This window comes from Anoplopoma fimbria, chromosome 20 (assembly GCF_027596085.1).
Source record: "Anoplopoma fimbria isolate UVic2021 breed Golden Eagle Sablefish chromosome 20, Afim_UVic_2022, whole genome shotgun sequence".
NCBI classification, from domain to species: Eukaryota; Metazoa; Chordata; class Actinopteri; order Perciformes; family Anoplopomatidae; genus Anoplopoma; species Anoplopoma fimbria.
Genome location: NC_072468.1, coordinates 22,430,681 through 22,455,519, shown reverse-complemented (window position 1 = coordinate 22,455,519; position 24,839 = coordinate 22,430,681). Strand labels below are relative to the sequence as shown.

At 39.9% G+C, this 24,839-nt stretch overlaps 2 protein-coding genes across 2 annotated transcripts; both read left to right on the top strand.

The window, feature by feature from the left end:
* Positions 1 to 363: 363 nt before the first annotated feature.
* Positions 364 to 12,533, top strand: rab25b (RAB25, member RAS oncogene family b). Its single transcript, XM_054621040.1, has 5 exons — positions 364 to 701; positions 5,959 to 6,154; positions 9,094 to 9,287; positions 9,617 to 9,697; positions 10,279 to 12,533. Exons 1-5 carry the CDS (start codon positions 665 to 667, stop codon positions 10,395 to 10,397), a joined length of 627 nt encoding a protein of 208 aa, XP_054477015.1. The 5' UTR covers positions 364 to 664; the 3' UTR covers positions 10,398 to 12,533.
* A 1,050-nt stretch (positions 12,534 to 13,583) lies between these two features.
* On the top strand, positions 13,584 to 24,618 carry rab11al (RAB11a, member RAS oncogene family, like). Its single transcript, XM_054620979.1, has 5 exons — positions 13,584 to 13,901; positions 17,396 to 17,591; positions 18,394 to 18,587; positions 20,179 to 20,259; positions 22,701 to 24,618. The coding sequence occupies exons 1-5, from the start codon at positions 13,862 to 13,864 to the stop codon at positions 22,838 to 22,840; spliced, it is 651 nt and encodes a 216-aa protein (XP_054476954.1). The 5' UTR covers positions 13,584 to 13,861; the 3' UTR covers positions 22,841 to 24,618.
* Positions 24,619 to 24,839: the final 221 nt, after the last annotated feature.

The window sequence follows — 24,839 nt, the reverse complement described above, 5'->3', positions numbered from 1 at the left end:
TGCAGTTTTTAAACGGTTATTACTATAATTACTGTGTGCAATAAATGACCAAGTCTGTGTGACCACAGAGGATCAAATAGAAACAACAGACATGTTGAGCTTAAGCAGAAACTGATAAAAAAAAGTCACAAATGAAAACTTTGCTGTACATATATTACAGGAAAATCACGTGAAGGGTGTTTTGTTTCCTTGTAGTGATGATGAGCAATGAGACTTACTTCCTGCTTCCTGCATCCAGTAATTGGATCAGTCCAGCAGGAGGCGCCTGACAGCCCCTCTCACCTGTACCTGATAGTCGACCCACCTGTCCAACCTGCCCTGCATCAAGACACACCTCCGCCGCTGCACCACCACTCCCTGACACAAGCCCCGCCTGCTGCAGCTGAACAACAACCTGGAAACACTCAGCATGTCTTGTTCAAACAAGCCAGCTCTGTAGCTCAGATAGGGAAGGGTGGCGAAGGGCAGAAAGCTGGCGACTGGCATTCATGTGTCAAGAGACATTTCTGCAACCACTGTCTTTCCTGAAGCCTGAGGATCTGAGGAGGAGGAGGAGGAGGAGGCTGTGAGTCAGTGTCGTCTTACATCCTGACCTGCTGATCTGTCTGTGAGTGCTGGAGACACGGCAGTAAACTGAGGGGCGGCAACACTGGATGGACAGAACATGGGGTCAGATGAGGCCTACAACTTTGTCTTTAAGGGTGAGTGCATGCTCTCCTGCTTTGCTCTATCACCTTGTACACCTTTAAAGTCTATGAAAGGAGTCATTCTGTGATGTTCCTTTGTCCTTCAAATTATACTTCCTTGTTCATTATTAACTTTGCTATTTCTAGGAACAGGAACATGTGCTGTGTGGCAGCAGGATGTAATATATTTTTAGTGATTAAGAGCTTGGTATGATGAACAATACATGGAAATACACAGCTTAGACAACTAATAGTCTGAATTTATGTGTCTGGGTGTTCAGTTAGCTGTTAAGGTATATATTGTATGTTGGTATTTAGCTCATTTTAAAACTCTTCAGATGATTTTCACTCCTACAAAGGGGAAGGATACTACAATCACATTGCCAGTTTTGCACATTGTGAGTACTTAGCATGTTTAGCATGCTAAGTACTACATTGTCGAAACCAAGATGTGTACTTTAATTCCTGCTTATCTGTAGCATTCCATGCAGAAACAACGTTGTAAAGTAGAGCGTTTGGTTTAAAGTCAATGCCACAAAAAATACAAAGTGCATCACTCGTACAGGAGTTTCCCCAAATACAACACTTCCAGTCAGTAAAATTGTTAGACTTAAATTATGCTTTGCGCTTTGAAGAGTAGCATCTTGTGCCACTCACTCTATTCATTCTGCACTCAACTCACACGGCACAGTAATCAGTTCTTATATGCAGCTGGTGAAGGTACCAGATGGCTCTCAGCAGATGTACAATATAAGTGAAAGTCATTCAGAGAGGTGATTTGGTTCAGGAACAGTGATTTGACATTTGGGTACAAAGTGCCATGTTGTTAAAAGACACTGCAGGGGAATATTAAATCCAAAGTAAGACCTGCTGTATCAAGGAGTTCCACTGCAAAAAGATATAGGTGTCCCGTCTAGGGCGTGTTAGCCCCTCTTCGTCAAGTACTCAACTAATCTTTTGTTTTGATCTTAGTAAACTAGGATCTCTTAAGTCAATAACTCTTTCATTGTCCTTTATTCATGCTTAATTACTATTTAAATGTATCTAGAAACTAATGAGCACATCTCTGGTAAACACAAGATTTAAAGTGATGCTTTTTGCATGATTCTTTGTGGAGAAACTCAGATTGATTAAATCAACTAATTGATTAGTCTACAAAAGAGTAGGAGTCTTTATTTATTTAGTTGAGGACAGCTCTATACATTACATTACAGTCAGTCCAGGTTATAACACCCTCTATTCTTGATTTGGTTACAAAAAAATACAAAATTAGAACAAAAAAAAAAAAATCAACATTTTGGGAAATACGCTTGTTTGCTGTCTTGCTGAGAGTTAGTTAGATGAGAAGATTGATACTCGCATGTCTGTACAGTAAATATGAAGCAGCTGGTTAGCTTAGCTTAGCATAGAGACCACCACCACCACCTCCAAAGCTCACAAATTAACACGTTATATCTTATTTGTTTATTAATCTGTGCAAAGACTGAAATGTAAAAAAACGTCACGTTGTGTAGGATAAGGTGTAGTGCTGGTTTCCTAGCAACCTCACTGCTACCTGTTTCCCTCTGCCCCTTGTCTTTTTGCTAAGCTAAGCTAACAGCCTGCTTGGTGTATAGCTTCATATTTACCCTACAGACATAAACTGATCTTCTCATCTCACTCTTTGCAAGAAAGTCAATAAGTGGTTTTTTTCCCAAAATATTGAACTGTTCCTTTAATGTGGGAAAAGAAAGAACACTCGCTGCTGCAGTGCTCAGTGTATGATATATAGTACCTCAAAGGTACGAGCAGGTTTTCATTCAATCAGCGAGCACAGATAGCTCAGATAAACTAATCTTTCAAATCAGATTCTACAGAGTTTGCTTGGAATGTAATTCTGCACCACTCTACACGGGGAAATTGTGCAATATGCTGTGAGTTTCAAGTTATTTATTGTCACATGCTCAACAACAACAGAGAAGCACACGTATGCAATAAAAAAACATATATCTCAGGTTTCCTCCAACAATGCCCATTAATGTATAAAAAGAAAATCAATCTAGTAGAAAATGAGAATCTAAGACATAAAATGGAGCAGAAGTTGAAATATAGGGAGAAAACTATAACAAATATCCATCCATCCATCCATTTTCCATAACCTGCTTATCCAGTTAAGGGTCGCAGGGGTGCTGGAGCCGATCTCAGCTGTCAATGGGTGAAGGCAGGGTTCACCCTGGACAGGTCGCCAGTCTGTCGCAGGGCTGACATATAGAGACAAACAACCATTCACACTCACATCCACACCTACGGGCAATTTAGAGTCTTCAATGCACCTAAGCTGCATGTCTTTGGACTGTGGGAGGAAGCCGGAGAACCCGGAGAGAACCCACGCTGACACGGGGAGAACATGCAAACTCCACACAGAAGGTTGTCCACTACACCACCGTGCTATAACAAATATACAATATAAAATAAAAAAGTATATATTTATGGTAGACAGTAATTGCAAAATATATGAACTGAATGTAAACAGGGACCCATAATCAGAAGTTATATATATACGCAGTAAACTGAACTTTACATTTGTAAACAGGTGTAAAACAGTAAGTAAAAGTATTAAAGGTAAAGTATCAGTGTCATTGAAGTGAATGCTGCAGTTGGGAGATTATTAGCAATGGATTTTTTATTTTGCTACTACAACTGCATATAAAAAATTCAGATGACCAGATATTTAAAGTTAACTTACAAACTAATAAACATATTCTTGTGTACCATAACACACAGTTTACAAAATCAAATGTGTTTTAATGTTTACCATAACACATTAATTAGTATAGTAGAACTAAACTTTGCTGTTTCCAAAAGGAAATGTATTTCTCACTGCATCGCTTCAAGTTCTTCCTCAGAATCAACAGACCAGGCTCGAAGGCCTCTTGTCCTGTATCGCCATAGAAACCAGGGGTGGGAATTGTTTGCATAAGAAGTTACTGAGTAGTGGAGGAGAAGAGAGGGGGAGGGCGGGCATTCTCACCTCTCCCACTGCAAGAAGAAAAGCATTACAGTGATCTGGCTGCAGAGTGAACAATTACTTAAAAAAAGCAAAAGTAGAACAACCTGTAAAACGTTCTTTGTCGTGGCTTTAGACTTCAGATTAAACATACTGTAAGTTAATAACTGGGGCCAAGTGCTGCCTGTATGGGAGTCTGCATGTGTTGAAGAAAAAAATTTTTTTTATCTGTCGTTCTGAAACTGTTGAATAGTGAACAAATTATTTGTTAATTTCAACTGAAGTTCATTCTTTGCCTTGGAAAGAGGTCCATTTAGTAGCTGCTTTAACCGCTTTCAATCACATCCTCTTCATCAGCAGATAGAGTTTGCCCAGTTGTCAAGGCATTGTTCAAATTTGCATTTATAAGGACCTCTCGTCCATGTTGGCTTAAAAGTTGAGGTGCAAAGTTCATTTTTGACCTTGGAAAAGAAAACAACATTAAGAAAACAGTCTGACTACAAGGTTCATTTAGTAACTGTTCTGGCACTTTAAATCACATCACATGATCTTCATCAGCAGATGGATGTGGAAAATATGTAGATGAAAATCTTTCCTATGGAAACTTCAATCTGATAATGAAGATCATGTAATATGATTGAAAGCTTTTTAACATAATGGTGGCTCTTTAGGTGAGATTTTGTTCAGTCGCTAGTGGTAGAACAAGTATTTAGGTCCTTTACTTGAGTAAAAATACCACATTGAAAGAATACTACATTATAAGTAAAAGCACTGCGCTCAAAATCTCAATGAAAGTACTCAAGTACAGAAGTATTAGAAGCATAATATTACTTTAAAAAAAAAGATACTCATTATGAAAATAGCCCTATTCAGATTTGTATATTTCTCATATACGATCAAAACTTTTAGTTATTACATTTTTTTTTTTGTACGGATTTAACAAACATGATGTTGGATGTTGATTAATGACTTTTGTTGGTAGGTAAATCCTTTTTTACTCTTAGGCTAGCTGTTTCCCTGTGCATCCAGTCTTTATGCTAAGCTAAGCTACATATTTAGCATGCAAACATGAGAGTAGTATTAAGCTTCTCATTTAACTCTTGGCTAGAAAGCAAATAAGCATATTTCCCCGAAACGCCCAACTATTCTTTTGACTCCCATCATCACACTCTAACTCCATACTTAATTTCTGGTGGAGATGTCACAAGAACTTGGATTATTTTCTCAGTGTTCACAAGCTCACACGCCTCAGCAGTAAGCTGTGACTTATTCACTTGTGCAGAGATCCCAGTGCCTCTGTGTTTTCACAGTGTGGTCATATTTTCCTATCTGTGCCAATTAAGCCAAGCCTTTTTTTTTCTGAGTCAGCAATTTACAACTGAAAGCCAAACATTAGTCACTGAAGTGTAGAAAGGGGGTGTCTGTGTTATTTCACGTCCTGTTTACCCAGTATGTAGGTTCTTCTGACCAAGATCTAAGGCAGTGGCAGCTTAACTTGTTCCACCTGATTCAGGATCAGCTTACACTCTCAAAGACTGCTTTATTTGCTGAAATAAAGGTTCACTTGTTTAAAGGTTTTTTGGTTTTGCTCTAGAAAAGTTGACACACATGGAAGAAAATACAAATTACAGTATATTTGTCCTTCTGTTTTGCTAAAATTGGTTTCTTAAACATCAATAACTCAAATTACAGACAAACATTGGAGAGATTTTTTGATTAAGTCTTCTACTTCTGCAACCACATCTCTGCCTCAACTAGTTTCAATCCTGCTTGTGCTTTTCTTCCTTTACTTGGCACTTTCGCTCTTGCTGTCTAAATAAAAAAATAAAAAATAAAAAAAATCGATTCAAGATTTGGCATCTCACCAGTGCATGCTGGGACATGTTACAGCCACAGAAGATCCTTTGTTATCTCCTTACAGATCAATACTCAACAAGGCTTCTTTATTCATTATTTGCTCTTCATGCTTGAGTTAAAATATTTCACTCATTTACCCTGAAGGTTAAAATAGGACATCATATACCCAATGGTGTAATTACCCCCCAGTATTAGACAGTTAAGAATGAGGATTTACGGGGCAACCAAGAAAGACACACCTTGACCAAAAGCTTCATTTAAGAAGGGCTGTAAAGGATGAAGTGGACGCACAGGATTGGCTCATATTAGACTCTGTGAAGATGAGGCTTGTCTGCTTTATCCAAGAAATACTGGTTTTAGTTTTGCAATAACCAAACCCCAAAAAAACGGAACCCAAATTAAGTACTGTGTTTTGTGTCCTCCTCACAGTGGTTTTAATTGGAGAATCTGGTGTAGGGAAGAGCAATCTGCTGTCCCGCTTCACCAAAAACGAGTTCAACCATGACAGCCGCACAACCATCGGGGTGGAGTTCAGCACACGGACAACGCAGCTCAGCGGCTTCACCATAAAGGCCCAGATCTGGGACACGGCCGGACTGGAGCGATACCGGGCCATCACTTCTGCGTGAGTGTCGGGATCCAATACATCTCACATAGATCCATTAGTATATACATGTGTACTCACTCTAACACACACAGAAACACACACACAACGTATAGAATTCTTTTTTTTATTTTTTAGCACATTTAAATGTCTTGGTAATGTTGCCCAAATGTGCATTACTTTCAGCAGATTTTCTAAGCATTCCTGCAGTTCTTTAATGGTTAAATATGATCTTTTTTGTCCATCCAATTTTTGTTAAACTGTCCGTATTACTTGCTGATTACCTACATAAATCCAAAGAGAGGTGATGTGACCTTGTCCCTTTCATTTCACTTGGGGCACATGGTCATTTAAAGAGCCTCATAAAATGATCTCTGCCAGGAAGATGATGCGATCGTTCGTGTGTGTGCATGCGCCCGTGAGTGAGTAGGCACTATCCGCGACTAACCTAACATTCTGCTTCAGCAAACTGCGTAATATTTTTGGATGGCCAACTTTGGCTGCATGCTCAAGAACTGCTTGTGGTTCCGGTGACTCACACTTTCTCAAAAAACCTTTTATTGCCTGTTCTATACTGCAATTGACTGCCTGCTGACTCCTCACTCAATACACTTATTCAGCGACAACACAGCTAAGTGCATCGCCAACCAGCAGTCACTACTTTGCACCGAGAGGCACAGTGGAGTTGGTGTTTTGGACGGTGTCTTTGGCAATCAGTTTACAGCTAACAGTATAAACACTGCTGAGTACACCTCGGCCACTGGGGCACAACAGTTTGCTCACTTTAAGTGTTTTGAACGGTACATTTATCGATGAGGTAACAACAACGAAACATCGTCAACTTCTGGTTACATCATTCAGTCACATAATACAGTGGTGGTCCATCTGCACTCTACTGAGTGCACCTTTTGTAGTTTAAATTGCAAAATGTATTGTGGTTGTACTATTTCATGGTCTTACTGTCAGTATAGAAATCCACTTCTCTTTGTTTTCCATAATGATTTCTTGCTACCATTTCTTAAATACCATTAAGCTGCATTGTGGCTGTATTGGAAAAACAGGTTGAGACAAAAACAAATACCTCATAGAAAAGAGTTTCAGTAACTGTAGTACAATAAAGGAATATGTCCACATTTAGGGAAATCCACTTATTCTCTTTCGTGTTTAGTGTTAGATTAGAAGATCGATAACACTCTCTATACTGAAGGTACAGCCAGCAGTCAGTTAGCTTAGCTTAGCATAAAGACAACAGGAGGGAAACAACTAGCCCACTGTAGGTGAAGGTTCAACCATCATTGGAAAATTTCAGTTTGCACAACTGCTTGGTTCTCTTTTGGAAACACTAAGCCTTAAAGTCTCAATTAGTGGCAATGATAATGGTTACATTGCATCATTCCTTTCTATCCTTCCCATTTCCCATTTCTAAAAGTGTTGTGTTTTGTTCATGAAGAACCTTCCTAATGCAACTTTTACGTGTTGTGAATTAGTAATGAGGTACCATAAATGTTTTGAGAAATTCCACTTCTTTTTAAGCAGGCACGCTGAAATAAAAGACAGTTGGTTTTTTTTTTTAATCAACATTTCATGCTTGGTTTCTTGCTCCACAGTTGTTGAGCAACCTGTATGTCTGCAACAACAAGGTGGTGCCGATATCAGCCAAAACACACGCAAGGACAGGGACTGATCCTACAGTTTCCTCTCACATTACCTGAACAACGACCAGCACATTCTCGTCTCATCAGTTCCCAACTGGCACACTTGGTTCCTTAAATCCAACTGGTTAGAGCAGAGACCTTTGTTTGAACACTCAGTGGCTCTCTGTTCTGTCTGAGGGCGCTCCTGATTCATTCTTCTTTTTAATTAAACTAGAAGGATTAACAGTGTGGAAATTGGTTTTAAAACAATAGAACCATGTCAATTTTATTTTTAAGACATGGGAAAAATCTGAGGATATGCTACACCGCTGGATTAGCTCTTTTCTGACAGCTTGGCTTGTGGAGTAATTACTTGCCGACTTATTCCAGTATGCAAATTCTCACTCCCATGGAATTTCCCATTTGTGCTGTAACAAGCATCTAAAACCTATTAAAGCGGAATTAATTATAATGCTGGAAGAGTCGAGCAGAGATGTAATTGTGAAGGAAGTAATGATTGGTTCATGGATTCAGAGCAATCATCAGACATTGTGTGTTTTTCAGTTGACAGCAAGAGTAACTGTTTAATCTCAATTAAGATATAATACAATGCTTAAAGCGGCCATAATCTACATTCTTATAATAGCAATGGATCAATTGTGTGTTTTGGAAAGAGGTCCCTCTCGGTGATGAGCCTGGGAGAGTAACTTCCTTCAGCTGTGGAGCTTTATGGCATCTCTGAACCCTAACTTCACTGTTTTGGTTCACCGCTCTTATAGCATATTTTTTTGTTTAAGCAGCAGCTATAAAACCAACTGCAAACGACCTGCTCAGCACCAAACAGCAGGCAGACACAGTTAGCAACTAGACAGTGAACATTGTAGAGCATTTAGCAGCTAAAGAGACAGATATTTCCCTCGGGAGATGGTGGAGACCAAAAACAGAGCTAAAAGGCAGTAATTGCTGGACTTAAATTCATCAGTTGGCCAAAAAGATGACACCGAATGAATGATTATGTCGCTTCTTAACTTCTGAATGTGTATTTATTTGTTAACAAGTTAGCAATATCAACTTAAAAGGTGATCATATGTAAATGCTACCTCCAAGTAGCCAAGAAAATCTGTTATTACACACTTTTGTTTGTATGTGTGTCTATAGATTGTTAATGTTTAGCTTCATTAAAGTATTTTTACTTTTGTTGAATTATGTCGACTAAATTTAACTAAACAGGCAGTGTCACACTGTCCCTAAAGGTAGCATTCCTGAAAAAAGAGACCCCTAAATGTCCCATAAGGAGTAACTGTAAAGTCAATCTCTTTGGAACAGGTATTACAGAGGAGCTGTTGGAGCCCTGCTGGTATATGACATCACGAAACACCTCACCTATGAGAGTGTGGAGCGCTGGCTGAAGGAGCTGTACGACCACGCTGACCCCCACATTGTGGTCATGCTGGTGGGCAACAAGTCTGACCTGGATTCAGAGAGGTCTGTGCCCAACGAAGAGGCAAAAGACTACGCAGGTACAACGTCCCAAAAAACTGCATAGGATTTGTATGTTCATTGTTTGTAATTAAGTAATGGAAACTGAGTTTATAATGATTGTCTGCTCATCAAACTGTAAAATCTGTCAATGTGGGAAAAAAAGATAAATTGCGTGATGTTGTTAAAGGCAGAGTACTGCTTCCCAAATCCACAATTTCTTTGAGCATTATATATATAAGGATCAACAGTGACATTTCATGATTTGATGAATGCAGCTTTAAAGTGACACTAGCAAGAAAACAACTACATATGTAAATGTCATAAATAACGTGTACATTTACTAATATAGCTTATTTGTATTGTCTAGAAAAGAATGGTCTTTTGTTTCTGGAGACGTCTGCTTTGGAGTCAACAAACGTGGAGGCAGCATTCAACAATGTCCTAGCAGGTAATTCATTGTAATGTGTTTAACTTCTCCTGTGTTAAAAGCCGTTATGCATATGAAGCATAGTATTTTTTATCAATGCAGAAAGGTTTTTATAGTTTACAAACTGTGTGGGTCACATGGTTCACGGCCGGGTTTCTTCCTATTTGCTCCCCTGTATCTCTCCCCCTTCTTTGAAATATAAATGATGTGTGGGTACACACATTTTCCCATGAACATGCTTGGATAAGGCTCCCCCTCTGTGACCCTGAATTTAACCTCAGATAGCCAGACCTCCATCTCCCTCAGCTCATGGAAGCCTAGGTCTGGACAAGGTCAGGTCAAAATTGGCCTTTGCTAGTCTCATGGCAGCCATTTGATTGACTGCTTTGGGAGGGAACACTTCTTTAGGTTGGAAATGAACAACTTCACAGATTTATTTCTATTATAATATTTCTGTCTTTATACAATCAACCTTTGGGAGTCTGGCTTGTTTTTTATAATACTTGTGCTACTTTTCCCCCTCAAAGCCTGACCACACTGCAGCTTCTTTCTCATCTGACATATTGCGAATGTATATTATGTATATTAATTTTCTGCCACAGAGATTCACAGGAAGGCAAACAGTAAGGAAGTGGTTCGAGGCCCTATCAGCGCCGTGACCTTGAACAGCTCCAGCGCAGAAAACACAGAGCAAGGGAAACCCTGCTGCAGGAACATCTGATCGCGGGGGCCACAGGTCGGGCGACAGTTGACCTACACCCACAACCCTGTGTTGAGCTCGACGACAAAGCATGCGACACGGCAACCATGGGGGCCAATATAATTGGTTTTGGCTTAAGTGATGCCTCTTTTTGTGCAAGCTGCATGATGGCATATTCAAAAGATGACTCATATATGTGAATGAATGTAGCTGGAGTCCAACATCAATCTTTTAAGAGTCCCCTACTGACTATTGAACATAGGTCAAAAGTTAAACACTTAACCGTGAAACCTGTAAGATTAAATATTTATAATCCATGCACAGAATTGGAGAACCTCGGCTGCATCATGGTAAATGTAAACGACACATGACAGTTTTAAAGTTTGTTGGTTGGTGGCAGTGTGAGTCTTGCTGTCACTGCTGAGCTCCAGCTGATGATCGCGGATCAGACTGATTGTAATTGTGTTGAAAAATAAATGATTTATGGAGAACAAGGGCGTGCTATTTGTTTCTTGAGACAAAAGAGAAGTGTTTTTCTCAGAGGACATTTTGACATGTCATAGTATGAAAAGCTCAGGTGTTGATAAGGTATTGGTCCTTGTGCTTTTCCCACTGCGACTAGTCAAAAGTCTGCTCTGATGAAGGCCTTTAGAAATAAAGTTATTAGGAATACCAGATTAGTAATATTTACCACCTCATCAGGGATTCAGTTCAAATGAAATGCTTGTTTTCAATCACAGCAACGCACACACAGACTACTAATAAATCATTTCTGATGTAAGCTCAACTCTCTGGTAAACATTATTTGTTTGGTTTTGGGTTTCCGATCCAGTCCTCTCGCAAACTGTTTCTCATCAAACGCTTGGCTGCAGCAGATGTTCTTAACCTTGCAGGATCTCCATAATGAGGTCTAAAAACTCTGAAAGTGCAAAGATGTGGAAACAAAAAAATAATTTTAGACATACAGTAAGCATCTCCGTCCGACAGAATAGGTCAGGGGTATGCAACCTTTTTCCGAGCATGACATTCAGTTTTCCTCTGACAGTGCTGGGATAATTAACTGGCCCAATTACAGTTGGCGAAACGCTGCCAGAACGATGATGCACATAGTGAGTGAGTGCACAGACCTCTTTATGAGGCCGGGGAGATACGGTAGAAATGTTTTTTACATCCTGCTGCAAATTCGATAACAGTGAAACTAAAACCAGCTGTCAGTTTTATTGGTGGATTGCCTGATAAGGGACGGAGAAAACAAGACTTGAACAAACACAAGGTGTCAGCTGGTCAGTGTTATCCATGTCTGATATGATAAAAAAGTGCCTCCCTGAGCACAACAACGTGACAACAGTGTGTAAAACCTGTGTGAAATCTCAATTTATTGATGAGTTTACACACTGACTGCAAGCTGTTTCAGGGACTTTCGCTTTCTGCCAAGAGTGAAATTGTCCAATAATGTATACAATTACTGTGACTATGTATTATAATTAAATTTTTACTCATTAGTCAATGTATGCATGTTATTGTTTATCTAGATAATATATACAGTGCATGCTTTTAATATGCATTTATAGCCCACATTTCAGGAGCATCTTAGATTCTTTAATTACTGTCCAATAGTTTATTTTAAGCTTGTGTTTTGTGCTGGTGGGAGTGGGAAATGTCATTTTCAAAAATAGCTATATTTTATACATTATCAACCTGATTTTAATATTTAGAAAGCACCAAATCCAAATTTCTGTCACTTTTAGTATCCATCTGGATACCTTGAATGACTGAAGTCTGCATTTGATAGCTTTAAATGTCATGATTTCCATTGTCTCAATAAAGTTTTACTTGACAAATAAATACACTGTTTCAAAATGAAATGGCACAGAATGTTGTCTTTCAGGAACTTCAGTATAAATGACCTGTTAGCATAGAAAGAGGAGAAAGAAGAAGGGGGAATTTGATAAACCTGTTTTGCATACATTGTACATACATTTTACTTCCTCACTGTTTGGTGTCGACTGTAAAGGTCGTTTTCACAGCAGCCATTTTGACATGTCCTTGCAGGAATTATGGCCCTATTCCATTTAGGTGGGTCAGGGTCCTGGTATTGTGCATGGTGGCCAACTGGAATAACTGTGACACACTAAATATGTGAATGGAACACTGTTATTACACCAAATAAATAAATATTTAATGTTTTAATGGCTGCAACTCACAATTATTTTCATAATGGCAGTTGTTTTTGTCAGTTTACTATGTATAGAACAATGTAGAGAACATCACATCCTCACATTCAATGAGGTGGAAACAACAAATGTTATAAATGGCATTTTGCTGTTATAAAACATTGTTGTAGATATATTTTTGATTGACTTATCGACTCATCAGATCATTGCGGCTCGGCATTATTGCACACTGTTCAATATTTGCTGGGTTTATATATGGATTTAGGCTGGCTGGTGCTGATATAGAGCACTCGTGAAATAAAGTGCATTTATTCATGTTTTACAGAACTAATGCATAGGCCAATTTTACATACCATACAACAACATGAATCAATTCAAAAGCATGTTTATGAGCAATTCTTATAGATCTAAGAAAAAAGCATGACATATCAAGCTAGTTAATCTCTGTTAAATGTATTTTTTGAGTAATTAAAATGGGCCCAGTGTCTCCAAACAGAACAATAGGCTCACATTGTGTTATTTTGTCATTTGTCCTGGTGTATTTACTGTACTGTATGTACTAGGCTGCAGTAAGATATTTGTCATACCGCTGTTTACCAATTTTACACACCATACAACAACATGAATCAATTCAAAAGCATGTTTAAAAGCATGACATATCAAGCTAGTTAATCTCTGTTAAATGTATTTTTGAGTAATTAAAATGGGCCCAGTGTCTCCAAACAGAACAATAGGCTCACATTGTGTTATTTTGTAATTTGTGGTGTATTTAAGTACAGTACTAGGCTGCAGTAAGATATTTGTCATACCACAGTTTACCAGCTGGTTTCAGACTTGCTGCTAATTAACCTGAGGTCCTATATTACCTGTTGAGGCTCGGGGCCCGCATGCGTCATCGAAAGTTAACCAACAATAACCGGCAGCGCAGCGGACCAATCACATCAACGCTTGTGACAGGTGTCCATCAGCGGTGGACCAATGAGAAGCGAGCTTTGGGAGGGAGGGGGCGGGACATAGAACCTGACGTGACGTCGCAGCCTCGGTAATGGCAAGTGACAGAGAGTGAGGAAGACGAGGAGAAACTTTTTCTTTTCTTCCTCAGCCAGCAGTCGCCGTCGGATGTTTTTTTCTTTAATGCTTGACATCAGCAGCAGTGTCATTTTCCCATTTTTTATTCTACTTTGACATAATAAAAGCGTCTCGTGTCGTTTTCAGTGAGTCTTCCGCCTTCCGCGTGAGGCTTGAAATTCCCATTTTTAAGTCGCGTTCAGTGAAGTTTGTGTCTCGAGACGCAGAAGGAGAAGAGGAGCTATGACGAGCCGGGAGGATGAGTATGATTACCTGTTCAAAGGTGAGTTCAGGGTCTGTTTGAACACCTTCATAATGAGGTGTTGATCCGCGTGCCACACATCAATGTATCACGCGACATTGGGTATATAAGGCACCTGCTGAAGACATGGTGTTCGGTCATGGTGCAAAAAAAAAAATCGATAAATAAATAAAAGTCCTCTTGTGTTATTAGGCAGCATCTGCAGTAGAGTCGTCATCTTGCAGGCCGATGATGCAATCATGTCAGGGGATGCGGTTTTGATCAACAAGGGGGGATGGGGGGGTCATAATCTGTGGCAGGGGCAACTAAATCCTAAACCTCCATTATATACTATATATATACTAGTTTAGTCTATTGGTTTTGGACCTGAGGACTCCATTGTGTACTTGTTGTTTGAATCTACATACAGGTCTTGGCCCTGAGGCAGAAAACTCACCTCTTCAAGAAGTACTACCCTGAGCCTTCCACTTAGCACTTATTGTATTAGTTTGTTGCACTTATTGTATTCATATAAGTCTGTATTCGTATTAGTTTGTTGCACTTATTGTATTCGTATTAGTTTGTTGCACTTATTGTATTCGTATTAGTCTGTTTCTGTACTTTTGCTCTGGTTTATGCTCTTAGATGCTTGTTTAAGAAAGGAGATGCACTTATGACTCCTGGTGACTAGTAGTTCTCTTCATACCTATGTTGAATACACTTATTGTAAGTCGCTTTGGATAAAAGCGTCTGCTAAATGACTGTAATGTAATGTAATGTAATCTCTTCTGTTGTCATTCTCCAATTTAACTTTAATACTTAACATCTCTTAATATGGTCCAGCAAACACCATAATCCTCATATTTAGGTATCAACATGTGACCCTGTGGAATAGATATTTTAAACAATGTCCTTTATAGGCAGAAACATTAAACCACAAGATCCTGTAACTGTACACTGGGGGTGGAAAGCGATTCGTCCTATATGGCTACCAGGTACAAACAGTAGTTCACACAGTTGGATCTTGACACAACAAAGGGGAAACGAAGTGCTCAGGGTCTGTTCAATTATAGAACACCAAACAAGCATGTGTTGCCAAACTGGAAATACCTGCATGAGGTGTGTGTAGGTAGGTAGGTGTGTGTGTGTGTGTGTGTGTGTGTGTGGCCTAAGTGTCCCCGAGCATAGAGAAGATGAGATTTCCTTACTTATTAGCTTTCAGATAAAATGACATGACCCTTGGAGACCAAATAGCAAATTTATCTTATAAATGCCAAGCAGCGCAAGGACACCGATAAGGTATCGGCTGGCTTTTCCGTCCTTCGCTTAAACCAGGAAAGAGCTCATTGTCATGGCCCTCCTTTGTTCCTACAACCTCCCTTTGTTCCTTGCTGTTTGATAGCATGAGACAAGTTGGGTGAGCTGTTGGTGAGTCACTTAAACACTGCTGATGGAGAAACATCAGTGCAGGAAGTCATCCTGCTTTTCATGCTGAAGCATACCTGTCTGGTTTTACTGCTCATGATGTGTATGAGCCTAGATACTGGGCATTAGTTGTAGAAACCTTTCAAACAAACTGCTTTAATTCTTCTTGGAATAAAATCACATCTCATTAACCGACTGGTTATATTGAGTTAAAGCCATCTGCTTATTTCAGCGGATATACAGTATGTCTTTTTTTGAATGTTTTAAATCTCCTTGATGCAGTTTGATGCCCTAAAATCAGCACTAATGAGGACATTGTTATCCCACTTTATTAGAAAGTAGCTCTTGATGGTTGCCTTAACCATCATTATACACTGCTTTAATTTCACATCAATGAAAATAATGATATTGGACCTGTGATGGTGATTTATTATTCCATTCACAGGGATTCCGAACATATCAATTAATCTGATTGAACAGACTCAGATTCTCAGTATTATTCAGTTCCATTCTTTATTTCTACTGTACCTTTTGGACAGTCCTAGGCTTGGCCTGATCACTGGGTACAGTGTTGTATAGTTTAATAGAGAGGTGTCATATCTTTTTAGCTAAAGGAATGCAAACCCAACAATAGTGAATGGGCGTGTAATGCAGCCATCACCTGTCTCATGGCACAGCATCTTGAAAAGGTTGCATAATGATTTTTTTTGTCCTCCGCCCAAGATCTTTTGTCTACGACAAGATGACAGTGTTACCTTTCTAAGGCAGGTAGGAGAGACACACTGTTGGTATGTGAGGTCCTCACAGTTTCCCCATATTTTGATTATTTCAAAGTCTAAATAAGTCCGGCCTTTAATATGTACAGGTTTCTACTCGTGCCCGTTTCACCATAGTACCACAGATACACTTTGACACAGAGTTTCCCTTTAGAATGAGCAGTATTGCTTAAATGCAAGTGTAGACACGGTGGTCGGTTTGTTAATGCAACTTCAACGTTCCATTACAAGTTCCTATTTCATAATAACAGGGTGGTGTGCTGGTGGTGAGTTGGTGTGGCTGGTTCCTTTTGACACATTGACTCACCTGACAATTGTGGAAGTAGTTTACTGATAACACTCGCCCTAATAACGCCTCTTTAAGTACATTTAAGGAGAGGATCCAGTAGAGAAAACACAGCATCAAAGCTTCTGTTTTTATTGTCACTCTAAGCATTAAAGGAAGAGCTCTACATTTTAAATATAGTCATTCACCTCCATCACCCCATGTCAGTGAAAACCCTACTGAAGTTTGTATGTTCACCAAATGAAGGCCTTTTCCCATGTGTAGTCTTCGTTAGGGATGTTAGATAAATATATTTTAATGCTTTGTTTGAGAAGTGTAAATGGTCGCCGCAAAACTTAAAGTACTTTGGAGGAAGTTCTTGGCGTTTGCACAAACTTGAACAGAGTTTTGGCTGAGAGTGAGTGCTCCATTTTAGTAGAAGTTGGATGTCTGAACATTTATTTTAGATTCTAAGTCTTTAAAACAGAAGGACAACTTAACTTATACAAACTAATTTAAGAAACCTTGTTGTTTAAACTATGTCTCAGTTCTCCTCGAGGATTTAAAAAACATTAAACGTATTTACAGTCAAATACTGTCATAGCTGAAGTGCATTTAACAGGTGAACTTTTCACTGAATCACTGGTTTCACCTGCTCTCAGTTCAGGTATTTCCTGATAAGATCAGATTGTTATAATATTTTCTATGCTCAGAGGGCGCGACCTGAGTTTCTGCTGCACTTCAGATGGGCGCCACACACATGCGTCATTGATGAGGCAGGCTGTCTAATAATCCTGAAGCTCAAGTTTTATCTAAAAAAAGAAAGTCAACCCATTTTGTTCAGTGTAACGTCTTTGTGGTTTATTGACCTATTTACCATATATACAAGTTAACCATGAATTTGCCTCTACAGCTACAGCCATGAAGTATTTATTCACCATCTTTGTTTTTCATTCTTCATCAGTCAAAAGAGTTACATTTAGTCTAAAATAAACCCTGTGATTGATGATGATTGTTCCTTTCTTTATCTAAAATCCCTTTTTTTTTTTTTTTTTTCTTCCCCCCTGCAGTGGTGCTAATTGGAGATTCAGGTGTAGGGAAGAGTAACCTGCTGTCCCGCTTCACCCGAAATGAGTTCAACCTGGAGAGCAAGAGCACCATCGGGGTGGAGTTCGCCACACGCAGCATCCAGGTAGAGGGCAAGACCGTCAAGGCTCAGATCTGGGACACAGCCGGGCAGGAGCGATACCGAGCTATCACTTCTGCGTGAGTACAGTACAGTACAGTAATCCATGCGCTCTTTGTGGAGGCTCTTCTACACTGTTCTGGTGTCTGTTGTCACAGGCTCACTTTCCAAACAAAGGCAGTGATAACCACTGCACACAAGTACACGCTCACTTGAAGAAAAATAATGGGCGCTTTAATAAAGTACATGCAGACACACAGCTCAACATGCTCAACATGCTGCATGTTCTTGGTATAGATGCACACTAAGCAGAGGAACGTCTAAGTGCCTCTTTAGCTTCCTCATAAATGTGCATTGTGCCACCTCCCAACAAAGAGTCGTCCTCCATCTGTGAATTCATGTTTACAATCATTTTTCCTGATATAGTTAGAAAGATATATATATATATATATTCTCTGAAGTGATAAATACTACAAAATGCAGCCTTTTTACCTCAGGGTAGGAAGTGTTTTGTTAATCAGAGCTTCCTCCTCGTCTCTCGATTCAAGTTCCTGTCCCAACATTTGTCACTCTGTTTTTTTTTTTAGTTGTGTACCTCAATGGCGTAACTGACCCTGAGGCAAAGCCCCCCCCACAGGCATCGAGGAAGCAGATTTTAGAGCCAGTCTTTATTTAAATCAGCTAATCTTCTCTTGTCTTATGAGCTTTGTCTGCAGTTTGTTTTTTGGCTTTTACTCTTTTATTTCTGGTGTTTCTAAACTTTAAAGCTGGCCGAGCCCATGTGACACACCCGCGAAGAATCCAGAAAATCAACAGGCTGTGACAAGAACAAGTTTTCTACCTTCAATTTATTTCATGTTCACCTCCTCTTGTGTTGTCCAGGTACTACCGTGGAGCAGTTGGAGCTCTCTTGGTCTATGACATTGCCAAGCACCTGACATACGAAAATGCTGAGCGTTGGTTGAAGGAGCTGCAGGACCACGCAGACAGCAACATTGTCATCATGCTAGTGGGAAACAAAAGTGATCTACGCCACCTGAGGGCGGTGCCAACGGATGAGGCCAAGGCCTTGGCAGGTACTGTCACCGTGATGGCGTTGTGCGTTTAGTGAGCACAGACACTATCTAGCCTTTATTGGCTTCTAGGACTTCTCCCTCAATAGGTCATGGCCAGGTTAAGGTTGTGATGATGAGCATAGATGGGCTGAGCTGGACCCTAGCTGCTTTAATTCGACTCCTAAGTGCTTATAACATTTGTGTGGCCAACTGTGATTTGATCAATACTTAAACTAGGGTCAATAATTTCCTTTCAGTTTAGTTTGAACTGTTTTTTTGTGAGCTCAAAACCACTGGGAACACCGATGTTAGAAATGTTTGCACAATGTACAGCATTTTACATGAATATGTCCACCAAATGTCCTTGGCTTGAATGCTTGTATATGAAAGCAAACACAGCCCGAGGTCAAAAGTACTTAATTTAGATAAATTATTGGCTTGGGTCCGAGTCAGTGTTGTACCTGCTTCGACTGGTAAATGACTCTTACTAGGACGGCCTGCGAGAACGTCTGTCCTGTTAATTCATTCTGCATTCAATTTTGTTGCAGGATAAATACTGTCGGTACCTTTCAGTGCATTCTGAAATAACACATTTGTTTTTCTGTACCACAAACGTAGTTTTATGATGCTTAATTTACATAAAGACCATGGTGGTGGACACGTCCATGCAAAGTGTATTGTAAGAGCACAAGTGAAGGGTTCTCAAAGAACACTACAGCAACAGTAGAACATTCCGATGTCTCACAGAATTATTATCCCCTCACTTATGATGGTAAAAATTGTTCTCTTTTATGCTCGGAATCAGAATGTAAAGATTACAAAGAAAGAACAAATTGAGAAAAGTATAGTGATATACGATTAGTCTCAAGATTGATGTATTCATACATTCAACATTAATTAACAATAACTTTTATTATCAATAAATCTGTGGACTATTTTCCTGATTAATAGCTTGGTCTATAAAGTGTCAAAGCAACTATTGCTCAAAGTCCAAAACACAAAGAAAATATGAATGAAAATGAATGATGGCTGAATTCCATTTAGCTGCTTTGGTTTCGGGGTCCTGACTCACTGTCTTGACGCATTTGGAGACATGAAGGGAACAAAGTTAAAATATCTTCTGTGGATAAGGACTAAACTAATAATTCCTTATTTGTATAAAGATTAATCTTGTCTTAGTCTATATCCACTATGTAATACACTAGGATAACCTTTTTTCAATGCGAATGTATTATTTGCTTACAAAGGTTTTTTTTTTTATCATAATTTAAACCATTATATTCTTAACTCTGTCTTTGTGAGTGACATCATTGCATTTCATCACATTGTAAATATACAGCAGACCACTCGGCTGGCACACAACCCATTAGATCTTTCTATAAGTACAAAGCGGTTCACTGTGAGCAGTCAAACAGGAAGCAGTTGGAATGACTGCGCTTCTAAGGGGAAAACCTGGAGTGATCGCATTATGCAGAATAAAAATCAATCCCTGAATCAGTGCAGTGTTAATGCCAGTACAACACAGCAACACACAGTGTAGTTATGAAAGTTGAAAGATGATGCAGGCTTCTCACATTTTATGGCATTTTTTTTGTTCATGTGTGTTTTACAGAGAAGCATGGCTTGTCTTTCCTGGAGACGTCAGCTTTAGACTCATCTAATGTGGAGCTGGCTTTCCAGACTATTCTTACAGGTGAGTTTCACATTTGTGTTTATTTCTTGCCATATTTTAGTGTTAAAGTCAAATTAGAGTGAAATAATGTGCATTTGATCCTGAAGCTCCTACGCCATCTAATGATACTACTGTATATATATATATATACTGAATATTGATTTGGCTGAGAGTGTTACATTTCCATCCAGTCAGTGATGGTTTACATAACAACACTCATCGTCTGCCACTAGATGGCAGCAAATTCCATCTCATAAGTTTTCAATGCCCATCACTGATAGGCAGTCTGTGGTAAGAGCACCAGCTGAATATGTAGGTAAAAAAATAAGAAGGGTTAGGCACAATGAAAGAGCACACAGCCAATCAGTCCTAGTGAGAGCTGCTATGAAGTTTGACAATCACTGACAAACCACTAATGGTCTTTGTCTGTGGTCACAAATCCACGTTCAGATGAATCTTTTCGAGAAAGGAAATTCTGATACTGTTTCACACTCACAGATATTGTTTTATCAAGTTAATGTCTGTGAACAGTGTCCCCTTGGAGGAATATAGACACACTAACAAGTGCATTAGATGTCGGAGATTTGGTAAAATGGATAGAAAAAGCAATTGTTGTGACTGAGTCAACCCCTGGAGTGCATAAAGGAGCAGTCCAACAGTGAGTGGCGCTTCCACTTCAATTGCTCCGGGGGCTATCAGCCTGCGCCACTTACTGTTTATATCCTGCTATCCTGCTCCATGTTCACTTCACAGACGCCTCAGCTCGAGCCGCTCGAGACGCTCTGCCCACATCCACAGCTTTATCAGTCATTTCTAATTCATAAAAAGCTTAATTCAGCTTACGTAGCTAATTGGCTCGTTAAGGGAGGAGAAGGGAGGAAGTTAGCCGTACATTAGCGGGACAGTAAGAGCTGAACTTTGGACCCGGTGGAGCGGAGAAGACGTCACGTGCGTGGAGATCAGCGGCGGCAGACAGATCGTAGGTCTGAGAGGCTCGTCCTAGTGGAGTATGTAGGCGTAGCAGCTCCTGCTGTGTAGGATCTCTAGTACTGAGTCATAGTTTCTCCACCTGACGTGTCACGTCACAGACTGCCAGGAGTCTAGCTTTTAAACCTTCTTGCTTCATAAGCAGTCTTTATATCAGGAATGTTTTTTTTTTCCACATCTGGCTGTAGTTTAGAGTTAAAGCTGCAGTATGTAAAAGTTGGGCTGGGTAACTATTAAAAGAAAATGACATTATAAGTACCAATACCAGTACTCTTAAAGTGATACCAATACCATTAGAGTACTTACATTACATACCTTTTTTTTCCCCCCCCACTTCATTCGATACTCATCATGTGAATTGAGGCAATCTGATGCGTAAAATGCAGCAACTAAGCATTTATTTTCATCAGATGACACAGATGTGTAGTATAGCCATACTTTAAAAACGTTTTTTTGTGGTATTTCGGCAGGTTGAACTAACCAACTACGTGAAATACACCTCCCTCAACTTCACTACACCACAGACTGTATGGTTGTAGCTGCTGCGGCAGTGGGCGCTTGTGGTGATTGGCTGCTTGCAAAACCAGAAAAGTAGTTTCTACTTTTCTAGATCAGGGTACAAATAGGATCAAATGCAGGTAGTGTTTGCCTAGAGAAATATCAATACTACTTCATACTAGGTTATTTCAGTCAATCCCTAAAGATATCAAGTACCGAGACCCAGCGTGACTGTAACAGTAAGTCAGAGGGGTGTCTTAAGTTTAGGGAAATTACATTCTGAAATGTATTTTACGCAGTTTGCAATACAAGCGAGCAAGTTCTGTTTTTGAGCGGCATCTAGAGCGCGCCCCCTGGCTCCCCAGAACTAGAAATCCAAGCCGGAATGCCGTTTAGCTCTTTCTTGCCTCCAACTACATCACTGCCACATCAAATGCCAGCGCTGGATGCAGGGAGAAGAACAACACCTTTTGCAGCTTCCTCGTCAACATGTGACACACGGAGGAAATGATTGCATCAAACGATTATATTTAACATCAACACTGATTTGACATCCGCATAAAAGGTGGAGAATTTTCCTTTTTTTTAAGGTCAGCTGTGTGTTTGAACAGCTCTTCTGTCTGCTAAATATGTGATTTCTTTTATTGTATTTTTCTAACCAGCACAAGAAAGCAGGGTCACAGAAGCAGAGTCCCACAATAATATAATATTTATTCAGGCATTGCAATTTTAATTTAAACTGTATTACATGTTGAAGCAATGGGGAATGCCTGAAATGAGACGTGGTTCTGCCACATGACATAACGATGCCAGTTTAGGAAGGAAAGAATCCTTCGCTGCTGCCAGGAGTCTGGATACAACAGTTGTTGTTCAGTTTTGCCATGCTGTTTGTCCTTATCACAATATGTCCCACTGTTGGCTGGATTTGTAGGCATCTACACATAACTCATTCCCTTTCACCCTTCTCTCCATCACAGCCATCTACAACATCGTGTCACAGAGGCAGATGTCGGGGCGAACCGACTCAGACTTCTCACCAGCTTCCAACGTAGTGCCCATCACGGTTGAGCCCACCCAAAACTCAGCCAGTAAGGGTGTCTGCTGCCAGAGCAACTGAGACCTTACCGCTGACCTCCTCCTCCACCTCCAGGCAATTGGAGAAACAGCCAGATAGACAGACAGACAGACAGACAGACAGATGGACAGGGAGAATGGAGAGACAGGTAGAGATCACTATTTCACACAAGGACAGTTGTGCGGGTTTGTCTGTTGTCGTGTTAAGACAACGTAATACAGAATGAAGAGGGGGACCAGTAAAGGAGGGACGGTAAAGGAGTTTAGACGGGGGTTGTGGTGTGGGAGGATTAGCATCAATGGAAAGAAAACGGGTGAAATGCAACGTACCCAAGTGCATTAAGCTTTTGAAATAGGCACATGATCAGAATGATAAATTGTAACGCATTAAGAGGTCCCTTTTGTATCTCATCACGATTTTTGTCTTTCAAAACTGTCCTCCCTTTTGACAGCTCTATTCCACAAGCCAGTTAATGCTTTATTTCAGTTTCCCACCACCAGTATATCGGGCAATAGAAATCCACATCCAAAAGATTGAACTGCAACCCCTCTGTCGCCGCAGTCATTCCAATTTTTCTTTCTTTAAATGTATAATATTTAGAAGATAATGTCCCGTACAATATTTATTGAACACTAGATTAAGGTCTTCTCTGGCCAAACGGTTTAGTAATTTAACACTATTTGGTTTCGATTTTCCACACTGATCGCTTCGCAGCAACGGGAGCTCTCTTGGTTTTTGATGCCTGCAATCATATTTCTGTTTGAAGAAGCTTGTAAGGGGCAACTACCCCTCTCTAATGCAGGAACAGGGGCCTCAAGTCTTTTTTTTTTTTTTCTTTCTAAATGCACATGCTGGAGTTTGGTCAAAGTTGCTTGATTTCAAGTTGTGTTCCACTCGGAGCAATAACATCCCTCCCTACCAGTGACATGTCATTTTTTTTTTTTTGATTGCTTTTGATCCTTGTTTGGAAGGCTTTTCCTGCTCTGCGCACACTTTGTACCCTACAGATGAGTCATGCTCTTGCAGCTATCTCGTCTCATTTAGAGTTGACGCCGTGCAAAAAGCTTGCGTCACTAGTGAACGGGTTAACGGCCTCACAAGTCGGTGGGATAGCAGCATTGGCTCTCCTGATCACTGTTTCACCCCTGCCTTGAACCTTTGAGTGTAGTGGGAGAGATCAGGGGTTTAAATGCACGGACAACCCTGTGCTGCTGCTGCAGCCTCTGCTGCGTGCTTGCTGGGATAGGTGGACGGATAATGTTTCAGGGGATGAGTTAGCGAGGGCACTCAGCCCTGCCCTGCTGCTGTGGTCTCTGATGTACCCGAGATGGCTTGTTTTACTGTAAGTGAAATCCTCCACTGCCTGCTACCTACTCCTCTCTGTCTCTCTCTACACTGAATGTAACTGGAACAGGACTCTGCCTTCTGGGATCTCCCTGAGGTCTGCCCTCGCGCTCACTAGTCTGTATTTCCTGTGGAGGGGGCGGGGGTTGTATTCGGGGAGCCAGCATTGGGTTTGTTAGTATCTAATAGTTTAATAGATCGAGGAAAAAGGAGAAAGGATGGTAGTGTTGGGAGGGGCTTAATTAAATCCAAAGGTTATGCACACAGATGGTGTTTATCCTGGTTGTTTCCACATCAACACTGACTTCTGTTGACTTTGCAGGTCTTAAACTGGGTGGTGTAGGTTAGGGCTTTTTAAACATTTATTCTAATATGTATATTTGGATTGCATATGTATAAATAAATCTCATTTGTTATAGCCTGCCTCTTCTCATGTCTTGTTAAGATGTTTCTAAACAATAAATGATGCAAATAGCTGTTTTTTTTTTTATTAATGAATCTTGCAGAGAGCAGATTTAATTTATTATATGATTCTAAATGTCCAGTGTTATTTGATAACAATTATCGTTCCTTGGATACAAATATGAATAGTCATCATCAAAGGATCAATGAAGCCAAAGAAGCTCCCCTTTCAAGAAAAAAAAATACAATTATTCAATTGGAAATCATTTCATTTTTGTTTTATTAGAAACATTTA

What these genes read in the sequence shown, in the direction of transcription:
- rab25b (XM_054621040.1), top strand. Translation starts at nt 665, where the DNA reads ATGGGGTCAGATGAGGCCTACAACTTTGTCTTTAAGG. An exon ending in TACCGGGCCATCACTTCTGC is followed by an intron (nt 6,155 to 9,093) that starts GTGAGTGTCGGG and finishes TCTTTGGAACAG; the next exon opens with GTATTACAGAGGAGCTGTTG. An exon ending in AGAGGCAAAAGACTACGCAG is followed by an intron (nt 9,288 to 9,616) that starts GTACAACGTCCC and finishes TGTATTGTCTAG; the next exon opens with AAAAGAATGGTCTTTTGTTT.
- rab11al (XM_054620979.1), top strand. Translation starts at nt 13,862, where the DNA reads ATGACGAGCCGGGAGGATGAGTATGATTACCTGTTCAAAG. An exon ending in GTATGATTACCTGTTCAAAG is followed by an intron (nt 13,902 to 17,395) that starts GTGAGTTCAGGG and finishes TCCCCCCTGCAG; the next exon opens with TGGTGCTAATTGGAGATTCA. An exon ending in TGAGGCCAAGGCCTTGGCAG is followed by an intron (nt 18,588 to 20,178) that starts GTACTGTCACCG and finishes TGTGTTTTACAG; the next exon opens with AGAAGCATGGCTTGTCTTTC.